The sequence below is a fragment of the Lutjanus erythropterus genome, chromosome 2 (assembly GCF_056507025.1).
Source record: "Lutjanus erythropterus isolate fLutEry1 chromosome 2, fLutEry1.hap2, whole genome shotgun sequence".
NCBI lineage: Eukaryota > Metazoa > Chordata > Actinopteri > Lutjaniformes > Lutjanidae > Lutjanus > Lutjanus erythropterus.
In genome coordinates this window covers 30,894,196-30,915,530 of record NC_139318.1, presented here as the reverse complement: position 1 = coordinate 30,915,530, position 21,335 = coordinate 30,894,196, and the positions used below count along the sequence as shown (strand labels likewise).

Here is a 21,335-nt window from a genome sequence, read left to right as displayed (position 1 = left end):
GGAAGGTGTTGTGTCTCTGTAGTCAATCTGCACGTCTTGTATGCTGCATTTCCTTTTTTGGTTATTCATCTTTTAGACATGAATGAATTTTTCGTATAATTTTTTCTTAACGTTAATTCTTCATGGTTCTCTACTGCAGTTTGATTGGATGCTGTCCGTTTAGTTCAAACAAAGTGGATCTCAGGAGTTAGTATTTGGTGTAAGATGTCAAGAATTTTCAAGTCAAGAGGCTTTACATTAGTAAACTGTTTTATTGTTGCCCACAAAAACATCTCAAACAATGTCAGTGACAACATTACTGATAATTAGTAAACTTATTTAATGAAATTATATCATTGTGGTGAAATAACTATTAACTGAAGTTTAATCAACTATCCATTTACCATTTATTAATGATGGTCATTATAAAGTCTTACCAAAATGTTGACATGGGATCACCAAAATTATTACCATTCATCCTGAGGGGAACATTAACATCTGTACAGATTTCATGAAAATCCACCCAGAAGCTGAAGTCAGAAAACCACCAGAGTTGGTAGGCTTCATCGTCTGTGGACCATGAACGTTTGTACAAAATTTTAATGTTAATGTAGTTGATGAAATTAGATGGATGGATGTGATATTTTGCTCTGGACTACAGTAGTTGACCACCCAGTCAAGAGATAACAACGATAAACAGTCTCTTGTACCATTTGTTAATACCTATCTTTAGTAATGAAAATACCTAAAAGATATATCAAAATATAAATAATGTTGCAAACTCTTTGTCCCTTATCTTTGGTGATGGTACAAACTTAAACATAACAAAACATAGATAAAGCAGTCGAGTCTGTTTGTGTTTCCAGTGTGTGGGGGAAAGTTCATCTGCATGTTTCTCTTTGGAGCATCTTGGCCAGATCGGGAGTGCACATCAGGGAGTTTGTGCTTTTGTCAGCAGTTGCTCCCACACACAGTGCAGAGTCCTAATTAATTACCTAAAAAGCTGATTAAAAACAGCTGATTTCTGACGTCCAATAACACAGTTTGACCCCTGTCTGTTCTGTATCTGCCGGGCAGCTCGGATTTGAGATAAACTGTAAATACCAGAAGGATTCCACGGAGGAGAAGAAAAGGAAAACGGTGAAAGAAAAGAATGGTGTGGGATGTCGAGAAAATGCTGAAATCATCTTAATGGCAGCTCGGGCAGGAGGCCAGACGAGAATGCCTTCAGACCAAACAAAGCACAGTCAGAAGGACGGGTAGGGAGAAAAAGGAAAGGATGGAGAGGAAGAGAAAAACGGTGTTGGCTGAGTGTAAAGATTATCTGCCACATCGTCCATGACACCGGCATCCCTACACGAGCGCTCATTAGCAGTCTGAGCCACACTTCAAGGAGAGATCTTATTTTAGATGGCGAGCAGGGAACAGTACAGGCAGGCAGGGTCATTTTTCCTGTTATAGTGGCCCCCCCGTCACCTTGATAGCCGCAGTCAGCACTATTACTGTATTGATTAATGGAGAGTGTGGGTTGGGATGTTATAAGAGGGAGTGGTGCTGGTTATTATGGGATTAAATGCAACACACCCACTCTGGCTATTTATCTGCACTTGATCCCACAGGAAGAAGCTAAACTGAGCTCTGCGGTTTTGTCTCACTGAAGGCAAAAACATTTAGTTACAACATGGATTTTATAACTAATGCTTATTTGATTGTAAGAGGGTTTAAGATAAATGTCTTGATTGCTTGGATATATTATTGGAAACAAAGGCCTCATTTTAAAAACCATGTGCAAAACATCAAGCTCCAAAAGGTGTTTTCTAAAAACTTCATACTATCGTCATCATTATCTAATCTAATCCCCAAATTAATTAAAAAAGAAAAAAACACAATCCTGTACATCATTATGAGACAGCTTCTCAAAATAATGATTTAGTATCTCAAAATAATGATGGAGAATCCCATAATAATAACTTCATGTCGCAAAATTATGGCTTAGAATCACAAAATAATGACTCAGTATCTCAAAATTAACATTAAAAAAGTTTCTCATTATTTTGAGATACCAAGTCATTATTTTAAGAAAATGTATAATTATAATAGAGGATTTTTTTTTATTCATCTCAATGCCAAAAATAAAAGCACATATACTTCTGCAACAAATAACTCCATATATAAAACTCTAATTTCACTGAGGAAGAGAGACAGCTGATGCTGATGCTGTCATCGGTTTGGAAGCTTTTCTGAATTATTGACTCACAGTCTGATGAAGCCTCACATTGTCAAATATGCAGTGGTGGACAAAGTACTCAACCCCAGTACTTGAGTCAAAGTATAGATACTCCTGGTCAAATATTACTCAACTGTAAGTGAAAGTTGCTCTGTCAAAATTTTACTTGAGTTAAAGTACTACAGTACTTGGTTTTAAAAATACTTAAGTATTCAAAAGTACGTTTTTAAAAATACTTAAGTATTCAAAAGTACATGTTTTTAAAAATACTTAAGTATTCAAAAGTACAAATTACAAAGTACATTTTCTAATATCAGTGCATGCTGTATTGTTCTCATGATGCATTTACAGAAGCTTGTAACTCTCTGAAACCATCTAATGATGCACAGACCTGCTTGTAGAACCACTCTGCTACACAAAGCCTATAGAAACACCTGTAAAAACTTCAGCATAGAAATACAATCAAAAACAAAAAGGACAGTTATTGTCATTTTCTGATGTAACTGTATTAAAATCACATCATAAAAGCAGATTGAAGCCAACTGTAAGGAGTTCTCCAAGTCTGTTAAATAACTGAGGTTTCTTTCTGTCCTCTGAGGCAGTATATATATATGAATTATGCTGTATTTTTTCCCCCGATAAAAACAATCCAACGTTAAAAGCTACCTGGAATAATTAACAATTATAATAACATCTTGAGATTTAATTTTGTCTTTCTCCTGCCGTCACCATTAGCTCTTTTTGTTTGAATGAAAGAGGGAGAGCTTGCTTGTGCTTGTTAGTGCGCCTGGACGTATTTCTGCTTTTACATCAGTCTCATTTAAGAGGAGCTACTGTGATTGGTTTCTTTGAAATGAAATCTTTGCGACTGTCAGCCTTGGACTTCAGGTTGGCCTCGCTGACTGGAAGCACAACGGTATCAAAGTCGTTGGGGATATTATTCAGGGAGGCTCAATCCTCACATTCCATCAAGTGAAAAGCAAATATGGGGTCACCAATGGGGATTTCATTAAATTCTTACAAGTTCAAAACTTTATTCTGTGTAATTTGAAAGATTTCACTGGAGGACTGGCTATTTCTCCTATAGAATCCCTATTGGTACATCATATACTTAAATCTTTCACTAAAAAGCTTTATAAGAGTTTCTATAATCTCAAATGTAGATAATTCTGCTAAAGTAAAAGGCAGATGGGAATCTGACTTTGGTAAAATAGAGCCTGAGGACTGGGAATGTGTCAGGCACTTTGTTTATTTGTTGAATACATAAATAACCCCTTGATAATGAAACCTTGACCTGTCCTCTACTGCCACCGTCAGGCCAAACTTTTAAATTACAATTAATTTATCTTGAAAAGTTTCCATCCAAACCTTCTCAAATTTACTGACAACATTAATGACCACAAGAGTATGAACCCTACTGGTTTTGGTGATGATATGACCTTTCCTGCAGCGCCACCATCAGGTCAAACTTTCAGTTTTAGAGTTAGTGTATCACTATAAAGTCTCACTCTCCCCTCCTCTTTTGTTATCCGGGCTTGGGACCGGCAGTGGCAGAGTTAAAGAGTTTTTTTGTTTGTTTGTTTGTTTTTGTTTTTTTGTTTTTTTTTGTTTTTTGGTGTGTGTGAAGGAGTTTACATGTTTGAAAATTCACCCATTTGTGAAACAGGAAATCATAATAAGAACATCAGTCAGACAGTCAGAACATGGAACAGTTCTTTATGCCCACAGTCAAGCTTCTAGTCTGCACTACTTTACACAGGATGTGCAGAGAGTGTGTGCGTGCTCCTTGCAGACACATTTCTTGTATAGTGAACAGATCATGCTGGTCTTAGAATATTTTTTTTTTTTTTTTTACCAGACCTGGGATCCGTTTCTTGACTACCTGAGCACCACTGCACCTTGTAGGATGAGGGCAGGGCTTATAGATCTGGCCTGGGAAAAGGATCAGACTTCCTGAATTCTTGTCCTTCATTTTTATTTTATTTTATTTCATTTTTTTTATTTTTCGATTTATTTATCTATTTAATTTTCTGTATCTTTGTCAGGTTTAAATGCCTGTATTTCTGCACCACTACTACTAGTGCTTTATTTTGTACTGTCCCTTTCCATGCAAGGTTTTGGGAAAAAAGTTTAATAAAAATATGTTTGGAAAAAAAAAGAAACACATTGTGTACCGTACAACACATGTAGCTCTATTCTCCTACACAATACAACAGAACGACAACAAGAATCCTACAAGAAATAACCTGAGCTCCCCATGAAACGGTTTGAGCGTGTGTGGGTCTCATGATGAAGGCTTTGAAATCTGACATATTATTAAATAATACACTTAGAGTAATTTTCTGTCTTGTTGTCTGACTAAAAACTTTATTCTTATGCATTAACATTACAGATCTCTATGTGATAGAAGTAAATGCTGTGGTGTTTTAATGTGAACTTGTAACTCAGAAAACTTCAGCAAAGATTTTTCCCCTGCAGTTCAGTGTTTTAAAGTTTTAGCAATGGCAAACACACTGAAGGTTTTCTTGTTAATTCAGTCAGACAAAATTTACATTAACTACTGTGGAGCTCATTTTGTATTGAACTGAAAATATTATTTTTTTTATTTTTATTAATTTTCATTTATTTATTTATTGCTGTGTTTGTTTGTTTGTTTGGTTGTTTGTTTGTTTGTTTGTTTTTTCATTTCAAATATTGAAATGTGGCAAAAACCAGAGCACCTGGAGAAAAACCAAAGTAACAAGGACACTATAGAGACTCCATACAGCAATGATTAAGGCTGAGAATCCAGCCCTAACTATTGCTGTGAGGCCACAGTGTTAAAACACTGATCTGCCATGTGGCTCTGGACGTCTCTCACAGTGTTTGTTTGTTTGTTTGTTTGTTTGTTTGTTTGTTTGTTTGTTTGTTTGTGTGGTTTTTTTCATTTCAAATATTGAAATGTGGCAAAAACCGGAGCACCCGGAGAAAAACCAAAGTAACAAGGACAGTATAGAGACTCCATACAGCAATGATTAAGGCTGAGAATCCAGCCCTAACTATTGCTGTGAGGCCACAGTGTTAAAACACTGAGCTGCCATGCGGCTCTGGACGTCTCTCAAAATGTTTGTTTGTTTGTTTGTTTGTTTGTTTGTTTGTTTGTTTGGTTGGTTGTGTTTTTTTTTTTTTTCATTTCAAATACTGAAATGTGGCAAAAACCGGAGCACCCGGAGAAAAGGGAAAGGTATAGAGACTCCATACAGCAATGATTAAGGCTGAGAATCCAGCTTTAACTATTGCTGTGAGGCCACAGTGTTAAAACACTGAGCTGCCATGTGGCTCTGGACGTCTCTCACAGTGTTTGTTTGTTTGTGTTTTTTTTTTTCATTTCAAATATTGAAATGTGGCAAAAACCGGAGCACCCGGAGAAAAGGGAAAGGTATAGAGACTCCATACAGCAATGATTAAGGCTGAGAATCCAGCTTTAACTATTGCTGTGAGGCCACAGTGTTAAAACACTGAGCTGCCATGCGGCTCTGGACGTCTCTCACAGTGGACAATTTGACTTTTCAAACTCAAGTGTGATTGTATTCGATTTAGCTGTGGCTTGCCTACATACCTAAATGGAACACATCCACTTTAAAATCAAAATGCCCACTGTGAGATTCCAGATGTTAAAAGAAGTGGGGGTCAGTGATAGGTGGGGGCTTGGTTATTTAGAGCAGGTGACTGACTTGCAGCACGTGAAATACTTGGTGATGGCTTTTCCCACTGCTGAGAAAATCCTGGCAACTCTGGGCATCTTTGGGCGTGGACTGGTGATGTCATTAAGATGGATTTTGAGATATTTCACAACGGCATCATCAAAAGATGGATATCTTGATGATACCATTGCAACCCTCAGGAGGCGACTTGGGGGGCCAAACTCTTTGGTAAGGTCTTTCATCATGGCCTTGTTGATTTCTTTCATCTTCTCAGTGATTATTTCTGCCGTAACCTCATCGACATCGATCTCATCCAGCACCTTGTCTCGCAGACGATTGACAACGGAATCAAAGTCATGCTGAAGCCATGTACGACGTCGTGCTTCCTTACCGCCCTTAATGAAGACCTTGTAAAGCAAAGCCAAGATGATGCTGTTCATTGTCCTCTCTGCTACAGGGGATGGCATCTGTCTGTCCCTGGCTTCAAGAAACTCTGGTGTTAGGTCTTCTTTCGGTGCAGCATGATTAGCTGGATTAGCTGGTAATTGACTTGGGTGAGAACATGCTGTTGTCTGGCTGTTGCTGGCCTCAGGGGACTGCTGCCTGCTGATGTTTATTTCTTCTTGTAGGGTTGTGATTAGGTGGTTGATGTCGGTTACTGCACCAGACACTTGCTCACATGTCTTATGTGATGGCTCGTTCTCCATCCAGAGAAACACGTGTTGCAAGAACTTTCTTACTGCATCCTCGGTCATGACATACAGAACTTCAGGAGAAAGGCGGAACTGAGTGGTGGTGTCCCTCCTGCGCTGAGAGATGACGGAGTCTGAGAGACATTTTCTAACTACAGTAATGGGACGCTCATATGTCTTGGTATCCATCAAATTATCATACATTTTATCAGTCAGTTCCTTTGAAAACTTCCTGATCTCGTCACTGGACATGATGTTGTGCAGCCTTTTTTGCATGTGTGTTGCAGGTGTCCCTGTCAGGTTTAATTTATTAAATAACGTTTCAACATCATTTTTAATGGTCTCAAAATCTACTGTAGAAGACTTCTTTAATACATGGATGGTTCTTTTGCTGGTCTGACTGCAAGCAGATTTGGACGTTGAGGATTTTGGAATAGCTCCTGTTGAAATGGCTTCAGCACAGCCATCCTTCTCTGAAGCCGGTTCGAGACTCACAATGTAGGCGGCGTCTTCTTTCATAAATGCCTTCTTTAGCTCCCCCAATGTTTTTTCATGCTGGTTTTTGAGAAATTCAGAAAAGCTGTGTTTGTTAAATATTTGATTGCTATGGGCAGTGTCTTCTTCATGTCCAGCTTGTGAAGTAAAAAAGTCCTTCACGTTGCTCACTATTTTTCCCAGATTAAACTGAGGTCCCGTTGAAGTGCTGTTGTCACTGCATCCAGCGATATCTTTTAAGTCAGGAGAATGCAGGTAATCAATTATATCATTGGCAATTTCACTTGCTATTAACTCAGCATCTAGGCCGGTGCTGACAGGAATAGTATCATTGTTAGCCTCTGTTTTGAGGTCTGGTGTATCAGTGGACCATTTGGTGAGAATGTCACTCACAGCTTTTGTCACTGAGATGACAGAGATCTTGGATTTTATGCTCTGACATGATTCACTCTGCTCTGGTTCTTCTGGCTTTGAGATTTCTATTACAAAGTCTGTGCTTTTTGGATGACAATACAGTTTACTTAAATACTTCTTTAGACATGCGATAGCTTGTAACACCATTCTATGAAGAGCTGTTGAGCTCGACATGGAGCTAGAAACAAACACAGCAGGCTCTTCTGGCAAAACAGAAGTCTTGGTGGCAACAGACACAAGAGAGGTCACCTTCTGAGAAATCTCCCTCTCGACCATTTCTGTCAGCTTTTCTGCACTCTCACATTTTTCCTGTGGGACATGAAGAGCATCAGCAAAGCTATCACTGAAGGAGACTCCTAGTCGAATGTTGAGGTTCTCCAAGGCTTTGCTCACGTCAGCCTGAGAATTACTCCTGCACATCTGTTCACGAACCATTGCTAGGACACCTGCAGAGTGTGTCTGTATGATTTCAGTCAACATATCAGCCAGTGTTGCCACTGTTTCTACATCGTATATCCCCGCAGCTAACAAGCTCCACTGTGTTACAGAGATTCTGTTAAAATATTTGTTCACTATGGCGCGAGAATCCTCTGGGGGGAGGATGATATTGTCCGTAGCCTCCTCAAACTTCTGGCTCATCAACAGCTGACTATCATTATGGACCCTGACATTCAAGCCATCACTCTCATCATCACTGATTGTAATCAGTGTGGCATCACTAGGTGATGGATAACTTGAAAGAGAGCGTGCTGTTGTCTGGTTGTTGCTGGCTTCAGGGGGCTCAGGCCCAGTGTTTTCTTCTTGTAGGGTTGTTGTGATAAGGTCTTCAATGTCGGTTAGCACACCGACCACTTCATCATTGTGACTTGTCTCATATGAAGGCTCGTTTTTCATCCAGAGAAACACCTGCTGCAAGAACTTTACAACTGCGTCCTCTGTCATGGCGTACAGAACTTCAGGAGAAAAGTGGTGTAGAGTGGCATGTTCCCTCAACCTGAGCTGAGAGATGACAGAGTCTGAGAGACTTTTGCCATCTGGAACTGAGGGACGGTGATATGTCCGGCTACATATCATATGATCATACATTTTATCAGTCAGTTCCTTTGCAAACTTCCTTATCTTGCCACTGGACATGATGCAATTTGGTATTTTTGTGGAATGTGTTGACTGTTTCTTTGTTAGTTTTAATTCGTCGCATATGGCCTCTACCTCGCTTTTAATGGTCTCAAAATCTAGAGGAGAAGATCTTTTGCTGGTCTGACTGCAAGCAGGTGTGGGCCTTGGGGATTCTGGTAAAGGGTTTTCCACATAGATTTTCTCTTCTGAACTCTGTTTGAGACTCACAAGGAAATTGGATCTTTTTGTCGCAAATAAGCTCTTCAACTCTTCAACTCTATTTTCAAACTGTTTTTTGACAAACTTGGAAAACTTGATGTTGGTGGTGTCTTCTTTAGGTGTGGCATGTGTGGCAAAAAAGTCTTTCACCTTGTTAAGTACTATATCTAAATTAAAATGAGGGCTCGGTGAGGTACTTGTCTCACTGCATTCAGCTACATCTCCAAAGTCAAGATAATGAAGGCCATCAATTATATCATTGACAATTTCAACTGCTAGATCATGAGTATCTGGAGAGGGGCTGAGAGACACCAAAGCTTTGCCAGTCTTTGCTTTGGTGTCCACTGTATCGCTGGACCATTTGGTGAGGATGTCACTCACGGCTTCAGTTACTGAGGAGACAGAGAGTTTAGATTTTATGATGTCACATGATTCAGGTCTCTGTGTTCCTTTCATTTCTGGGGTATTTCTCTCAGATTGAGAGTTCTTAGATTTTACACTCTGAGATGATTTATATCTTTCCGTGTACTGTACTACAGATTCTGTGTTCTCGTGTGGGGAAAATTCTGTGCTTTCTGGCTGCAGTCCCAGGCACTGAGAGTTCAATTTATCTAAATATGTCTTCAGACATGTGGTAGCATGACGCACCATGTCTCGAAGAGACATTATATTGAACGTGGAGCTAGAGACAAAAATGGCAGGGTCCCTTGGCAAAAATGATTCCCCAGTGGCCACAGGCACAAGAGAAATCACCTTTTCTAAAATCTCAGTCCTCACCAGTTCTGTCAGTTTTTCTGCACTCTCACATTTTTCCTGTGGGACCTGAAGCGCATCAGCAAAACTCTCGGCAATGGAGACTTCCAGATCAGGGAGAACTAAAGCTTCACTTGTACCAGATGCACGGTTTAACATGCGTTGCTGAAATAGTGGAAGGACATATGTCAGAACTTGCGCAGAGATTGCCTGTACAATTTCAGTGAACATATCAACCAGTGTTGCCTCTGTGTCTGAGTCGCATGTCCCCGCAGCTAACAAGTTCCACTGTGCTGCAGAGATTCTGTGAAAATATTTGTACACTACGGGCAGAAGATGCTCTGGTATTACGAGCAGGATGTCAGCTATCTGGGATTGGGATTGGTCTATTTCAGACATGTTTTCGTTTTTTGTTTGAAACTTAATATTAATTGTTTTTTAATGTGTTACTCTTCGCTGTGTTTTTTAAATCAGCGGTATTGGAACTGTCTGTTAACTGTTAATTGTGTCCAGTAAGGTTTAATTATCAATGTGTCTATCGGTAAACAGTGGTTTCAGAATGATATTTTGAAATTCTAAGAAAATAGCGTTGCCTCAACTTCTTTGGATCAAAAAGCCTGTCCCTTGGTTTCAAGAAGTATTTATATGTTCTGGGTGAGTGACGCCACAAAGCGTTTGATGACGTCACAAGGACCGTTGAGCCAAATATTCGATGTGACGTCACGTGGCGTGTCACTCGAACTCGCGCATGCGCACACTCAGAGAAATGGCGTTTGAGTTTTAAGCCTATATCTGTGGCTCTTATTGTGAAAGATCAGAAACGGAAGTGGTGGATTTGACGTGCTGCAAGACTATATTGTGTAAAATGAACCCGTCTGTTCAACTTCGTGTTTCTGTTTTACAGTTTCAATAATATAGACACAAGCATGGAAACCACTTTCTCCTCTGCAACATTTAGAATACAACTTAGTTTACAATTTTAACTGTATTCTCAAGTGGATAGTCAGAATCCAGAAAATTATTCAGTAGTAAATTGTAATAATAGATGAGTGAAATACACCTCTGATTTATGAGACACAAGTATGTATGTGTTTATTGTATCACATGACATATTTGCATCACCAGAATCAGAGAAGGCTGTGTCATTCTTGTTCTCTGTAAGGGACTTTGCCTACTATATTGGCTGTTTCGGAAACACTTCTTTTTATTGGAGTTTCAACCTCATATTTTTTATATACATTTTTGAAATGGCATTTTAGCTCAATAGCTTCCAGTTCATGTGACCTAATGACTCAAAATCAGTGCAGGATCATAGTACTAGACTGGGTGGTTGAGATACACCTCTTTTTCTTGTAGTGTATTAGTCCTGATATTTTTTTAATTAATTTTTTAATGTAAATATTAGCATGTTAGCTCAATAGTTTCCAGGCAATGTGACCTAATGCCTCAAAATCAGTGCAGGACCATAGTACTACAAAGGCTGTTTGAGATACATCTCTTTGTATTATTAATATTTTTTTAAGTGTAAATATTAGCATTTTAGCTCAATCAAATCAGTGCAGGGTCATAGTACTGTATTATTATAGTTTATTACTCCTGATATATATATATATATTTTAATTATTTTTTAATGAAAAATATCATTTTTGTCAATAGCCTCTAGGTCATGTGACATGATTCAAAACCAGTGCAGGATCATACTGACACGTCTCTTTTTATTGGCTTTCAATAACCCACATTTTATTTTGAAAACCAGAAGTTGGTCCACGCTGTAGCATCTGCATCGCTGACTTTCTCTACCGCCTCTGTGTATTTGTACATAAAGTCTGCGATACGGGAGCACTTGAAATGTTGAAGCGGCTGGCTTGACCGCAGTGTCCCAAGTCTCTTATTTAGGTTTGGAGGAGCGAAGATCGAGGTTACACGAATGCAGCTTTCACGGAAGTCTTTTGACTGGCTGACACGCCCCCTTAATAACTGATTGGACGTTGCAGCCGCTCAGACTGATCTGATAGATCACAACACATAACCTTAAATAACTTGAATCCTGTGGGTCAAAGCCGACCTTGGAGATACAGTGCGTTTCTGAACCATGACCAGTGGTGGACAAAGTACTCAACCCCAGTACTTGAGTCAAAGTATAGATACTCCTAGTCAAATATTACTCAACTACAAGTGAAAGTTGCTCTGTCAAAATTTTACTTGAGTTAAAGTACTAAAGTACTTGTTTTTATAAATACTTAAGTATTCAAAAGTACATGTTTTTAAAAATACTTAAGTATTCAAAAGTACAAATTATAAAGTACATTTTCTAATATCAATACATGCTGTATTGTTCTCATGATGCATTTACAGAAGCTTGTAACTCTCTGAAACCATCTAATGATGCACAGACCTGCTTGTAGAACCACTCTGCTACACAAAGCCTATAGAAACACCTGTAAAAACTTCAGCATAGAAATACAATCAAAAACAAAAAGGACAGTTATTGTCATTTTCTGATGTAACTGTATTAAAATCACATCATAAAATTAGATTGAAGATAACTGTACTTTTTTTTTGGATGAAAGAGGAAGAGCTTGCTTGTGCTTGTTAGTGCGCCTGGACGTATTTCTGCTTTTACATCAGTCCCATTTGAGAGGAGCTACTGTGATTGGTTTCTTTCTGTGAGGAACACAGCATGTGACCAACTGCATTTTAGAAAAGAAAAAACAGCAACAGCTGACTTCAACGATGTGCTCAGTCAAAAAGTAACAACAACCTTCCTAGAAATGTTGTGGAGCCAAAAGTACAATATTTGTCTTTGAAATGTATTGGAGTGAAAGTCAGAAGTTTCCAAAAAAACAAATACTCAAGTAAAGTACAGATACCGAAAAAATGTACTTAAGTACAGTACTCAAGTAAATGTACTTCGTTACTGTCCACATATGTCACAGTATAAAGAAAAACCTAAGACAGACTCCAGTTAATTATTGTGTCCCTGTCCATGTGATTTTAGACTGATAATATTATTAAAAATTTTGTTCCTCTGGATTTTCTCACCCAGAGGTTGAACCCACACGAATAAGATTCACTACAAATTAGACTAAGAATATCGTGAGCAGAAGCATCTCGTGTAAATTTTGCACTTGTGTTAAATGTTCTGCAAACCATGCGTTCTATGTGATAACTGTGTGAAAAGTAAACCAGAAATCAATTAAGTGAATGCATATGCAGTTGTTTTTACTGTATCTGCAGCTCTACAACACATCTGGCAGATAAACCAACAGGAGAGCAGTCAAGATCACGACTGTTGAGGGGCTATAACAAAAAAAAACTCCACAGTTATTCCATAATCATGTTAAACAGTATGTATCATACAAACATAATCACCATCGGCATCGTCAGCATCATATTGTTCTCATTGGACCAGTTTCTTAAACTTCAACCACAAAAAACAAATTGGACTTGGAACATTTGACAGTTTAAAAGTAAGTTTTAATAATCCAAGAGTCCCTGAATGAGACAGAAAACACAAAAGAAATGCATGTCACAAATCTGGAGATGTTGTCGGTGACACAACAGTGTTGTTAGTGTTATCAGACATGTATAGATTCACTCAGCAGGTTTTGAGACATAAAAAATAAAGTTATAAATTAAAGTTTTACTGGAGTAATTAAAGGCAAGGAAATCCACTGTTTCTCTATAATACTCAGAATTAAAGTCTATCTGCCTCTTCAATCAAAATCACTCCTACAAATGAAACAAGACAACCAACCATATAAATAAAAATCAATAAAACCAAAATACAAGTGAGGCAGAGGTGACCTCTAGTGGCAGTTGGGGTTAATTGAAAAAGAAGCATTTTAATTTGGTTTCAACTATTCTAATGGCACCTCAGTTTAAGGAGTCTCTTTTATCCCCAAACTCATCAGTCATCCAAGAATAAATGAAGACCGAGTGAAACAATTTACCTTTATTTTACCAGGAAGTCCCACTGAAATATAACATATATATTACAAGAGCGACCTGGCCAAGGCAGCAGCCGTACAGAACACAACATATAAAAATGCAACATTTACAACATGACATACAAAAATCCGCAATTATACAGAAGAACAGCTATTCAAACACCATGACCTCTCAAGAAAAACAAACACATGCCTCCTTCGCCACATTCTTTATGTCTCATTTTATAAATTATTCTATGCCCAAAGTGCATAAAAGGAAAATGCAGTTTTCCCAAGATGTGTTAAAACATGTGGTACATTAAAAAGCAACCACTTAGTAACTACCGGAGCTGATGTTAGTGGAAAAAATAATAATTCTCTGATTAAATCTCACCTTTAAAGTTGTGCTTAGGGTGTTTCTAATTTATAATATAGTGTTTCTCCCACTCTCCTGACTTGAAATGTGTTTTGGTACATTCAACTCTACTATTGAAAGGTTGCTTTAAAATGTTATACTGTTAATCAAATGGCCATTACCAAAGCTATTAAATGTTAACCAATACAAAGCAGAAGCACCGAGATAAAGCAATGAGTTTTAGTCATTTAAATCATGGACATGCCAGTATGGGAACTGTAGTGTAGATTTAAATTTGACATCCTGCAAACAGGGTTTCCACTCTATCAACACAACATGATGCACACATGTTACATGATGCAGTGCCAACAGGTTTTTAAAACATACGGTGTTCAGGTGTAGTTTTATCCGGTTTTGGAGTCTGGGTTGTAGGAGGGGTTGTAGGGCGGCTGTTCAAGCTCGTCTGACTGTGGCGGCTCTGCAAAAAGCTGGCCGGGGAACATCGGGTACATCGGCTGTCCGGGACCCATTGGAACTCCAGGCTGACCTGGATTGTCTGAAAACACAAGAACAAAATTAAAAATACAGAAATATTTGCTGTTACTGAAACATTTTGTAACTTTGACAGTTCTTTCTTATTTTTTCTAACAAAGATGTTGGCTTGTAAATGAACCATGGAATGATAATACTCATGCTACTTTTAATTTTTGTTACCATCAGCATATCCCTACTATGTCTGTTGTTCTCATCCTAAAACTGCTGCATCCTAAACAGCACAACAGGCCACAGGAAAAATATGTATTTTTGATTTGGGGATGAACTGACTCTTTAAATATAGTACATGCATCCTCTTTTTGGAACAGGTGAGCAAGCTAAGTAAAACTGAGTGACATAAACCAGGCTGTATACTCCTGTCAGGTTGAATCCATCTCAAATGTACCAGCCAGTTTAGCAGAATTGTTTTAACTCACAGTTGTCCATGTATGGGGGTGGTGCAGGGTTGGGCAGACCTCCAAACCCAGGCTGAGTGGGCTGGTAGCCGGGGTAGCCTGGCCGATATCCGGAGGGGGAGAGAGGCTGCATGGGTGCGTTGATCATAGCTGAAGATAAAGACAGAGATTGAGTTTGGTTTGAAAATAAGGTGCCAGTATTGTGTAATATAATATATTGTGATCTGTTTTTTGTTTACACTGTAAAAAAAATGTTTAATCACTAAAATGTAAGGGCCTGGGCTGCCCTAAAAATTTAAGTTGAATGTGAAAAGACAATTTGAAGTAATTTTGCAATGATTCAAAACAAATGAACCTTACTAAGTCAAATAAACTTGATATTAAGTTGTACTTGAGAAAACATGCTTAAACTATTAAGTTGAATCCACAACTTGTCAGTCACACTGACAAACGTGATAAACACAGTTGATTTCCTTCTACATTTTCTATGTTTGAAGTTCTTCACTTCATGCAAAGAACACAAGCTTATCTTTGTAAGTAGTAATAAGTAAAATATTTTAAAGTACGTTTTCATCACGTTTCTTCAAAATATACAAAAGAAAGTTCTCAAGAGTTTTAAATGTAGAGTCAGTAGAATTTGTCTGAGCTGTTCAAAAACACACCAGAAAGATGACAGGATGTGAAATACAAGTGTTTTGTGTTGGCAAAGCCTCCTGAGCACCGCAAAATAATGAGAAAAATGAGGAAACACAGGCAGAGTGCAGCATCTCTGCAGATACAGCCACCACACACTTCCACTGGTGATAGGCATTATGTTCATGAGTCTATACACTGTTTTTTTTTTTAGAAAAATGTTGCATATTATACCTTTAATTCTCAAACAGTGCATGCTGAGAAGTCTGCTAACACATGATCATGTTTCTTTAGAAACTTAATTTAATGATTTGACTGAACCCAGTGCAGTACATTCATTCAACTCATCATTTCAAGTCAAAAGCTTAGAGGTTAGAAGAACTTAGTAAAGAAGAAATTAGTTGATTAATTTCTGCATGATTTTTTGACAGTTTTGGAAATGAATACAAAATGGTCTGAAGAAAGTAACAAAATCTGTCAATAGCGAAAAATGCACCCATGAACATGTTGTATCTTGTTTTTCTAAAATCTGTACAAAAACCAACGCGTAAAAACAACAAATCACTGTTTTAGGGGCGATTACGTGTCAGATTGTTTCCTGGTTGGGGTCAGTTGCCAAGTAACCAGCAGAGATTCTAGGAAGTTGGTTCAGCTGGTTGCCTGGCAACTGGTGCTGACCACAAATATCTGGCACATAACCACCCATAAACTGGCAATTTATCACAGAATGAAGTAAACAAACTTGTTAATTTATGAGGTTTAGAGGTGCTGGTGGACTGATTTTAAACCTTCAGACAGAGCCAGGCTAACTGTTTCCCCATGTTTCCAGTTTTGGCACGTACTTACCAAAATATCAAACTTCTACTTCACTGTGACTGCAATCATGTGCATACACAATTCTTAAAATATACCGTGGCAAGTTAACTGTAAACAAAAATTAGTCCTACGTGGGTGCCTGCCGTTGCCTCCTTTTCGACACTTCTTGTAGCACAAACAGCAAGGAGCCACACAGCAGATGATGAGACCCACACACAGGACGACAGGAAAAATAGTCCCTAAGATGCTTCCGAGAAGTGTAGAAAGTTTCTTTTTGTCATTGCTGGCCCTGGGGGAAAAAAACACACAGCATAGACTATTTTAAAAAAAGATATATATATATATATTAATTACATTTCTTTAAAAAGTTGATATTGTTGCATATCCTGCAACTGTCTTTGTTTTCAATCATGGAGAGAGGAACAGGTTCAAAGCAGGAGCACACCCTTCAGGACAGTAGTCTTGATTTAGACGGTATTTCTTGTTGCTGCAGCATTGTTTTTGGTTGCAGTATCCACAGCAGTACTGAGAGCCACATTGCTGAGAGTTATGGTATTGACCATAACTATCAGTGTAGCTCTTGCAATACTCAGCTGTAACACATAAAACACAGGGTCAGGTCAGGGTGGAGACAAGTGAGAGTGACAGATGAAGGAGTTACAACATAACATGTTGAAATTAACAGCTAAACTAGAAAACCTTAAGTTGTCTCTTTTAATTTTAATATGTATAAAAGTTTGAAACAAGTGGCATGGTCCCGCTGAGAAGTAACTACAGTTGTAGTTAAACTGATTATGACCTGATCTGAGCTTCATTTTATGACAGTTTGCATATGAAAATATCAGGAATAAAAGGTAAAAAAAAATCCACAGCCTGTCAAACCCCCCCCCCCCCCCCCCCCCATCAAAATAAAACTCACCCCACACTGCCGGCAGCAGGATCACACAGAGAACACACACAAGACTAGACAAGACCCTTGAGACCATATTTGCTATCATGTAGTGTAATGAGGAAATGACTGTGGATCTAAGTGAGACGACTGTTTCAACCTGTCTGTCTGTCCCACCCTATAGCAAGCGGCCCGACAACATTCCTCACCTCGTGGGAGAGCCTTCACACACTTCACACTGGATGATTTATGACAGATGTTTGCATATCGGAAGTGCTTTGATGGGATTAAAAGAGAGCACATCTCCTACCACAAGCTACTATAAACTCAAATGTATTTTTTGCACACTGGATATGATTCACCTCTCTTTAGCTGCACAAATTCAGTAAAAATGAACAATTGTTTTGCAAAGTTTACATACTTTCACTTCCAAATTATTTACAAAGAATGCAGCCCGTGTGGCGATAAAGGTCTTTGAAATTTATAACCAACTTGTATAGAAACACAGGCCACATTGACCTCCAGCACTGCTAAATTTCAGGTTGTTTTCCTGAGAAGTTAAGCAATACTGTACGCAGTCAACTCCACCCAGATTTACTTTGAACCAGTAGGCGACTGTTATCTGCCTCCACCCACTCTCCCTTTAAGTTTAGCATTTATAGCACTCACAGCATCCCCGTTTATCAACACCCCTCCTCCATGCCTTTAAAAATCAAAATATCATTTTTTTTTATTTAATGTAAAACTGCATATGTTTAGTGGACATGGACTAAGAGGATAAAAAAACAGTCTAGACTTCACACACTTAGCTTTTTTTTTTTTTAACAGTGTTTTGCGTCTATTCTTCTTGAACTTATGTTCATAAATTCATGAATGTATTCTTAGTAATAGTTTAGCTAATTAATAATTGTGAAAAACTCAAATGATATTGGGGTATTGGTTAACACTGGTAATATAGAAGCTTAACATCAACAGGTTAACATTGTTATTGTGCACATTAGCATTCTGCATTAGCATGTAGGTCAATACATGATATAATAAAACAAATAAAAGTATAAATAAAGAGATAAATATGAAATAAGGAATAAGATAAATATAATAAATAAAATATATTTGGAGGTAAATTATATCAGTAGTAGAGAAGACATATTGTAAATACCCCAGTTTAAATCACACAATGCAAATGTTATTTTTTTGTTATGTGTTTGTGTTGTTCAGAACATGGTGGTTTTGTTGGCAATTGTGCTACTTTATAGTTTTAACCATTTGTGAGGTGTTTTTTTTTTGAGACCAACTAAATTTAGCACTTTTTCCTGTGCTGCTTGCTTCAGTATTTTATTTAATTCTCCACATCTGGTGAACCTCTTTGGTCGAGAACCACAGCACTAGCACACCACTGTTTTTTAAATTTCCTGTTACCTGACAGTGGGTAGGCTATGTGGCATTATACATTTATCCTGGCTTTGACACCACTCATTGTTAATATATGTTCTGTGTCTTAATCCAGTTACATATTCAATTATTTATATGTGTTTCTATTTTGTCTTTGAGTTGTGTAGTGTACATGTGAAACAAGAACACTGAGTTATCAGGTTCCATTCTGAAAATTCAATGACCAAAGTGGGGGAAAAACAGAAAATATATTTTTTATTGTACTCTGCAGAACAAGAAGTGGGTTTTTAACAAAAAAAAAGTCAAGTACATATATTCTCAAAGTAGCATCGATGACAATTGGATGAGAAACACAGACGCAACAATAATAAATCTCTGCTGGAATATCTTTCATAACAAACACAAATGGCTATATAATACACACACACAAACACACACACACATACACACACACACAGACACACAAATAAAAGGACTCCAACTAAAGTCACCTTGAAGAATCAACACTGGCAGAGGGACTGGACTCACAGGCAGAACACATTTATAAAGACAGATTTCATACACAGATGAATGGCCTGGTCAATGTAAAAATCACACGCACATTCCTCTCAAACGAACTGTTCTGCAAATTACAAAGAAATGTGAGGACATCAGGCTCCATTCATTAACTAGCATGTGATTTCTCTCATGCCAGCTGCTAAAATAGAACAGGCCACAGCACAGACACGGCTGACAGTCATTCTGAAACCTGCACCCAAAATATAATGAAACATTAGCTACTATGTTGTTTTCCCACAGCCGAAATCTAAACAAAGGAAGCTGAGAAGACGGGGATTTCAAACAGGGTTCCTCAAAAAGGTCAATGTCTGGCTCGTCACATGAACTGTGACAGTACGTCTCCATGCTCAACTGGATCAGAATAAAAAGGACACTTCAGTAAAACTATTGTCAAGTAATTTCAGTCAGCAGAAAGCAGAAGCAGTGATGGCTTTGTGGCAGAAAAAACAGATCAACCAAGGCTTATTAGATTATTTAGATAAAAACAACAGAACTGGTTGTCGTGCTGGTGCAGTCTAATAATGATTCTGATTTGACAAGGCAAAGAACACAACACTGAGGAAGGAAATAATGACCTTTAAGGATTAAAAACATGCAGTTTTTGTTGTAACTTAAGTTTAAAGGCTACACGAGTTGATGGCAGAAATGCTCCAAAATAATATGGCTCCTTGAAGTGAATGTAAGCTTTCATGATTACAGTTAAGTATAAGTAACACAACACTATGTGAAACAAACAAATCAAACATTCAGGAATAACTACAAATGAGATTTGAATCAATTGTAAATGACTTGTACAGGTGTGTTTGCTAAAAGTAACACGGCTAAGAAGGCACACTTGTTTTTTGCATTTTGCAGGTATAACATTTGCATTTGTCAACTCAACAATGTGAATTGTTTGGTCGATTGGAAAGGAAAAAAGAAAAATCTCCTTTGGTTATTTCATTCAAAGCTGCCGATGCGTTTCAGCTCAGTTACACATGCTGCGAAGAAAACAATGAATGAAAACAACCTGAGTAAAAAAAGAAAAACGTGAAATCTCCCTTCTACACATTTAAGTTAAATATTAAGCAAACTTTCCCTCTGTGTAAGGCTTATTTTGTTGAAGTGACATGATAAAAGTTCCCTTTTGTTGGAGGCTTTTTCCTCTGATACCCTCCGACTATCAGTAGTCAGCTGACAGTGATATATATCCTTTCCATCACAAATCCTCTTCTGATAAGTATTACACACTTTGGACTTGAGTTGTTCCCAAGTAACATGTATAAAGTCAGTGTTTCCCCTACTGTAGCCTTGGGGCACAAGAAAATATTTAAGTTATGTTATTCAACTAATTTATGTGAACTTGTTTAATTTCAGATGTGAGCAGTGAGTCTTTACCGCTGTTTGCTGTAATTTGCTGTAAAACTGTACAATATACAATCAGTAATTCCAAAAAATGTTGAATGTACAATAGTTTTGCCATTTCAACCCACAACCAAACCTGTTTTGTGATTTAAGATCAACAAATCATATCAGTAGTGCAGTACGTAGTTGGGGGGGGGGGGTTATTTTGACGGGTAAGAATGGCTTGTGAAATGGGCTGCGAATTAGTCTGTATGAAGCGATGCACAGAGCCTTCGTGTTGTTTCATCAATGTGGTGCACATGGCATAGTTTTGCTATAAGACTGTTTTTGTTAAAATTCAATAATTTTAAAGTCGTATCTTTACTTTCCATCTGGCAACACTGATCTGTGATAATCGCAGCAGCGGCAATTTTATCTAACTGAAGGCCTCCACACTGCGCACACACAAACATGCTCACTACAGCTTGTCACATTACAATAAAAGTTTCTCGGGAGTAATGTAATTATTCGGTGATTTACCAACATATTTCTTCCAAAATCAAATATCCAACAGCCACTTGCCCCAAATGTCTGATATTCAGACCGAAATATTCTTTTGTTTTTTTTGTTTGTTTTAAACACACCAAGCCTGAATCTGGTGACAGTGACTCCACAGCTGATACAGCTTCATCCCTGACAAGCACAGGAGGACAAGCTTTGATCCATCTTGGCTGTCAGAGGAAATACTCCAGGCTTTAGACTGATATTGATAACATGAGTTTGGGGGGTATTGGCATGGTATCGCAGTATTTTGTGTTGCAATACTGTAGTGCCTAGATGCTGCCAAGTTTTTTTTTTTTAAATCACAATTCATGCTAGCATGATACTCAGCATATTACAAGATGTTTAAAA

The 21,335-nt window shown here is 38.0% G+C and overlaps 1 protein-coding gene across 1 annotated transcript; it reads right to left on the bottom strand.

The window, feature by feature from the left end:
* Positions 1–13,518: 13,518 nt before the first annotated feature.
* Positions 13,519–17,338, bottom strand: LOC146331928 (protein shisa-5-like). Its single transcript, XM_084745327.1, has 5 exons — positions 17,181–17,338; positions 16,707–16,854; positions 16,393–16,550; positions 14,834–14,962; positions 13,519–14,418 (listed from the first exon to the last, which is right to left on the bottom strand). The coding sequence occupies exons 1-5, from the start codon at positions 17,257–17,259 to the stop codon at positions 14,267–14,269; spliced, it is 666 nt and encodes a 221-aa protein (XP_084601453.1). The 5' UTR covers positions 17,260–17,338; the 3' UTR covers positions 13,519–14,266.
* Positions 17,339–21,335: the final 3,997 nt, after the last annotated feature.

What these genes read in the sequence shown, in the direction of transcription:
- LOC146331928 (XM_084745327.1), bottom strand. Translation starts at nt 17,259, where the DNA reads ATGATAGCAAATATGGTCTCAAGGGTCTTGTCTAGTCTTGTGTGTGTT. An exon ending in CAAGACTACTGTCCTGAAGG is followed by an intron (nt 16,551 to 16,706) that starts GTGTGCTCCTGC and finishes TTTTTCCCCCAG; the next exon opens with GGCCAGCAATGACAAAAAGA. An exon ending in AGGCAACGGCAGGCACCCAC is followed by an intron (nt 14,963 to 16,392) that starts GTAGGACTAATT and finishes CTTTATCTTCAG; the next exon opens with CTATGATCAACGCACCCATG.